Genomic DNA, 6000 nt, shown 5'->3' with positions numbered 1-6000 from the left:
CCACACAGTATAAACACACACACAGCACACAAACCTCCCAATCTCACTCCCCAGCCACCCCTCCCTCCTACCATGCCCTGTGGGAGACGTCCCCGGCGGACCAGAGAATGGCGAGCCCCAGATCCGGCCCCCACCACCATCCCCAGCCACCCCCCAGCACCTCCCACCCAGACGCGCCCAAACGGGCATCCCCCAAGATCAGCAGCCCCCCATCAGCACAGCTATCCCGGTTTCCAGCCCCCAGGAAAACCACCTCCCCCTGCCCGCCCCCGGCGGCGCCCTGGGAAAGAGGGGTGTGAGGTGTCCCCATTGTCCTCCTCCTCCTCCTCCCCGCTCATGACTGTGGTGAGTGTACTTTTTGCAAGTAAAACTGAGGGGCAGTGACCATATTGTGCTGGGAGCAAGGTCATATTAGTAGTCCCGCCCTCCATGCACTTCATGACACGCCCCCCCAGAAATTGTTTGTGTGTTGTGTTTATGTTTTGATATCTAAGTGTAATTAAAACTGAAAGGCGAGTCACCACAGGGTGCAGCTAAGGAAGCCACTTGGGTGGCCCCCTCGGCTACACCCCGCATGTTGTGCACGCCTCCCAAATCCCTTCGTGTGTGTGTGTGCATGTGTCTATGTGTGTATGTAAGAGAGCTAGAGAGAGCGGGGAGGAAGAGGGGTCCGGGGATGTAAGTCCATGTGTTTAAAAATTCTGGTATTTTTCAATTTTGTGTTGTTTGTTTCTATATGTTTATTTGTATTTTATTATCTATTTTTCTATGGTGTTGTCTTCTTATTTCGGATTAAATTAGCATTCTTTGCTATAATCCAGCTTGTTTGCATTATATGCTTTTTGTACTGTATTAAACTTCTCTGTACCAATTAAATAAATATAATGGAAATAAACAAAATTAAAAAATAACAGAGTAAATAAGAGAAATATGTTTATTTACATTTTACATGCTTATACCATTAGCAGCTAAAATATGCTTATATTTCTGTTTAATTTAAATCTATTTTAATGCAAAAGAAAACCAGACTGTCAACATTTAGAACTGGGTGTAAGCTTATTTTACAGCAACATGCAAGCTTCCTCTTATTTGTGACATTAAATAACCAAATTTTACTACTAATGTATTTATCTCTGCAGACATTTTGAGCTCACAGAACAAAGAATGCAGGCCTTTACCTTTCTTTCATAGCAATGAAACTATCTCAAGGTGCAGAAGCCTGGTCTGTGTGTGTGTATATATAATAATGAGACCTGTACACCTAATGAAAAATAATGAAGCAGATTAAGCTAGCAGGTGATTAACTTTTTTTTGAGAAGAACAAGTTGGCTTTTTTGGGATTTGTTTTGTTTTTTGTTGGTTTGTAAATGCTGAATCACAATTTTACTCCATTCTGAGTAAAGGCTTGCATTAGTGTATTTTTTAGACATATTTTCCAAAACTTCTACCTGCAGAGTACCTGGAATCTACAGCTTTTAAACATTCTGCCATCAAGTATGTCTAAAATGTCTCTTAGCGTCCATTATTAGTTTATTGAGGGGCGTCATTACTAACAGATTAATACATTACAGCCGACTGTTATAAAAATAAAACAAAAACTGAATAACATTCCTAAAATATCACATGCAGGCTGAACCAATCATGCAATCCCTCTCTTCTTATCAGAGTGGCATCATAAAGTATCAAACTTTTCATTCTTTTTTGTTTTCAATGTACTTTCCTAATTTCCCTTGAAGTAGCAAAAGCATATCCAATAGCAGCCTGGCTCCTGTGCCCCTTAGCAGCTAGCTAATTGGTGCTCCCGTTGTCACCAGCTTGTAGTAGGCTCCCTTCAGGGCCATGAGCTGGTCATGCGTTCCCTTCTCAATCACAAAGCCTCTGGACATGACCGCAATGATGTCTGAATTCTGAATGGTAGACAAGCGGTGGGCGATTACGATGCAGGTCCGACCCTCTCGGGCTTTATCCAGGGCTTCTTGCACAGTCTAGCATGGTAGTAAAAACACATAACATATGTTTAAATTAGAGCATGCACATACAACCCAGGCAGGAGCCGTCATTAGTAGTCCCACAAAATGAACAAAAAATACATCACAATTATAGCAATTTTACAACCCTCTGTTGATTACTATCATTACACTGTTCCAGTGCATCAGAGTGCTGCAGAGACCTCCTGCTCCTCCATGTTGGTTCAGTCATTTGAGCTGGAAGAGCTTTTGCAAAGATCCACAGACCACATTTATCTTAAGGAGCCTCTACTGGAGGATTGGTAAGAACTGAGCGGCTCCTGATAATAATAGAGATGATGAAAGATAATGGTGGTAATGATAATAATAATTAACTGCTGCTCTCCTGTACCCAGAGAAAATCAAGCAGCTGCTCTATGCACTGATGTGAAAAGTGTGTGTGCGTGGGTGGGTGTGTGTGTGTGTGATAATGAAGCCACACAAACTTTTCTAGAACGTACCTTCTCGCTCTCCGTGTCCAGGGCGGAGGTGGCCTCGTCCAGGAGCAGGATCTTAGGGTCCCGTATGATTGCCCTGGCGATGGCAATGCGTTGCTTCTGACCACGGGACAGCTGGGACCCCTGAGAGCCCACGTTGGTGTTGTATTTCTGAGAACAGAAGAAGGACCCAAGGTCTACAGCTGTATTATTTCTCTATCTATACAGGTAGTTCTATTGACACATGCACTCTTATCTAAAAGAGAGACCTGTTTTGGACAAAAACATAAAGTTACATTAACATACAGCTCTAATAATACAAAATAAAAATTACAGTTAATTTAAAGGCAAAGTGGAGTTTACATACAAAAGAAAAAAAACACTAAAAACAAGAGAAATTCAAAGGTTTGTTTTCTATTGAAGAGTAAATATGTACACTGTTAATTAACTTAAACTCGTCCGTCTTGTTTGCATCATGAAGTACAAATACATATAGCAATATTTACCAGAGAGAGAAATAAATGCATCTCAGTTTGTTTATTTTTTTAAATTACAATTTAAATTAAAAACGCCATAAAATGATCTCAAAATACATGAATAAGTTTAGGGGAATAAATAGGTTATGTAAGACAAAATATTGGGAAAGATAAATTCAAGGATATGAATAAATATATAAATAAATAGAATAAAATAGAATAGAATAGAAACACTTTATTAATCCCTTTGGAGAGTCCTCAGGGAAATTTGGGTAAATAAAATTATACCAATAAAAAATAAATGTGCAGAAATAATTTGACCTTTTTATATGTTTTATATTGATTTCAGATGATGGACATTTCAGTTCTCTTAGGTCTGCAGTCCAGATCTGCATCAGGTCCGCCTTCTAATACCAGCTCGTCCTCTTCACCAGGACCGCTATCTATTATCGGTTCATCCTCCCCATCAGGACCACCCTCTAGTACTGGCTCTGACCTCCCTTTTTAATCCCCGGTGTGATAGATGGAAGCAGGTGGTGAAAACCTTCCTCAGAGGATTTGCTCCCGTTGCACCACATCCCAAAGCTGCTCTACTGGACTGAGATCTGGTGGCTGTGGAGGCCGTTGGAGTCCAGTGAACTCATCGTCATGTTCTAGAAAGCAGGTGGAGATGATCTGAGCTTTGTGACATGGTGCATTATCCTGCTGGAAGTAGCATCAGAAGATGCTCCACTGTGGTCATAAAGGGATGGACATGGTCAGCAACAATACTCAGGTAGGTGTGGTGGTCTTCTGCTGGTGTAGCCCCTGTGTGTTCGGATGCTCTTCTGTATATCTTGGTTGGAACAAGTGCTGATTGGACTTCCTGTTGCCTTTCTATCGTCTCCAACCAGTCTGCCCATTGTCCTCTGACTCTGACATCAACAAGACTGTCTGGTACAGATTTTCTCTGTGAACCCCAGACATGGTGTGAAAATCCCAGTAGATCAGCACGTTCTGAAATACTCAGACCAACTATTGACTATTCAGACATGAGTCGATTGAATCTCGAAGACAGACAGTTTTACATTGATCTAAAGAAGAGACACACACCTTATTCATTCCTAAATCATCAGTCAGTGTGTAAATGTAAATCACTTCTCTTCGATGTCTGTTACCAGGTCATCTTGTTCAGGTGGCATCTGTTTGCCTCATTCTGTGTCTGCTTACTGCCAACCTGTTTTCTAACTCATCTATATTTTAATCTACGCTGCTCCAAATCTGCTGTCTAGTCCCCACAACAACGTCAAACAGCAAATGTCCACAGTACCTCAGGGAGCGCCATGACAAAGTCGTGAAGCTGGGCCTTCTTGGCAGCCGAAATGACCTCGTTCATGCTGATTTCCCTCGAGTTGTCCCCGTATTTGATGTTCTCTGCAATGCTGCAGTCAAACAAAACAGGCTCCTGGGAAACGATGCCAATTTTGGAGCGAAGGAAGGGCACGTTGACACCAGTTGAGTCATGGCCATCAATCAGCTGCAGGAAGGAAATTGATTTGATCATTAGTGGAAAGTGATATAATAACAAAAGACAGAAATACAATCCACTTAATGAGCTGTCATAAGACGATCTGGACTCTAAGTTCTCCTTACTATGCAGAGGAGATTTTGTTCTTTTTAAAACCCAGAAAGAGAATCAGGTTGAACCATTTCCAACTCAATTAAGGCCACTTGAATCTTGGCAGGGATCTCTCCCTGGCACAAAGACAAATCTCCATCCCAGGTGGAGGACTCGTTTCTAAAATTCAGGACAAAGTCGGCATGAATGTCTCACTGACCAATGTTTCCATCACTGAATGTACAGCAATTACTCATCAGCTGACTTTGACTTTCAACGTCATGCTAAAGCTTTATGAGAATGGAAGTTAAAAGTAGACGACTCATATGATGATTATTGCTATGACCTTTGATGGTATTAGGACAAAACTTTCTATACTAAAAGTGTTGGAAGTGCTCAAATTCTTTGCCTTAACTTGTAATAATGGGTACAGTCTTTCTCATATTGGGACAATATTTAACCCTTTGAGTCCTATTTGATGAAATAAACTAATAAAATAAGTGTCTCTGCAACTACAATGTCTATTTATTTACTTTTGGAGTCATAATAAAGGGAACACTTCAGGAATAAATAAGACGGCACACAGCAAAAGTAGAAAAAAAATTCAAGTTTGCTTTAATAAAAAAAAACACTTTAAGGATGGATGTGAATATCTTTTAAATGATGAAGCTGTAGCTCTAAACTTCTATCATATTACAACTTGAGAACATCTCTGTAGAGGCAGAACATAATTAGAAGTTTTAGTAGAGACAGTTCAGGAGACGTTTCCAAAATTTTGGCCCAGTTAGGCAACATCCTAAAATCCCTAAAGAGTACCTCTCTGGCTTCAAAAGTGTCCAAAACAGTTTCCTATTAACACACTTACCTAGACCTAGACGTGTCAGTTAACACTAAATATTTGTAAGCATGGGCTTGCAGTAAAAATGGTCAAATTTAGGCATTAATTAATCATGATTAATCATGATTCATTTGTAAGCTGCGATTAATCTGATTAAAATTTTTAATCATTTGACAGCCCATATATATATATTTTATAAATTTATATACATTTCAATAAAGAAATGTAAAAATATAATTTTTATATAAAATTATATATTAAATAAAATAAATAAAAATTTAAATGTGTAAATAAAATAAAATTGTATAAATGTGTTACTGAGGCAAAATATTGTTAAAAATTAACTTAGATTTCTTCAGAAATGTCAGGTTTCTGAATGTTTTCTGATAGTATACTAAATTTTCTGTTATTTTGTTGATATTTTACTGTAAATTTACACAAAATGGCAACTCTTCCCTGACAATGGCTTTCCTGAACTCTAACAATGAACAATTTCTGTGTTTTATTGTAGCTTTTGAAGCTAATTTACAGATTATCTTGAGAAAACAGGAGTTTTATTATCTTAAACAATCCCAATTCTGGTTAAGCTTATGATTGCAATGATCATTATTTTGTTTTTAAATCAATCATAGCTTCCACAGTAGGG

The 6000-nt window shown here is 39.2% G+C and overlaps 1 protein-coding gene across 2 annotated transcripts in view; it reads right to left on the bottom strand.

Annotated features, from left to right (window-relative positions):
- Positions 1-920: 920 nt before the first annotated feature.
- The window catches only part of abcb11b (ATP-binding cassette, sub-family B (MDR/TAP), member 11b), a 28681-nt gene continuing 23601 nt past the window's right edge, over positions 921-6000 (bottom strand). For both annotated transcript variants that reach the window (XM_041978942.1, XM_041978943.1), the window contains 3 exons: positions 4229-4435; positions 2468-2614; positions 921-1985 (listed from right to left, as the gene is read on the bottom strand). In XM_041978942.1, coding sequence (XP_041834876.1) covers positions 1785-1985; positions 2468-2614; positions 4229-4435 — 555 coding nt within the window. In that variant the 3' untranslated portion in view covers positions 921-1784. The remainder of the gene's footprint in view (positions 1986-2467; positions 2615-4228; positions 4436-6000) is intronic.

This window comes from Melanotaenia boesemani, chromosome 24 (assembly GCF_017639745.1).
Source record: "Melanotaenia boesemani isolate fMelBoe1 chromosome 24, fMelBoe1.pri, whole genome shotgun sequence".
NCBI lineage: Eukaryota > Metazoa > Chordata > Actinopteri > Atheriniformes > Melanotaeniidae > Melanotaenia > Melanotaenia boesemani.
This window is presented reverse-complemented; position numbering and strand designations above follow the sequence as displayed.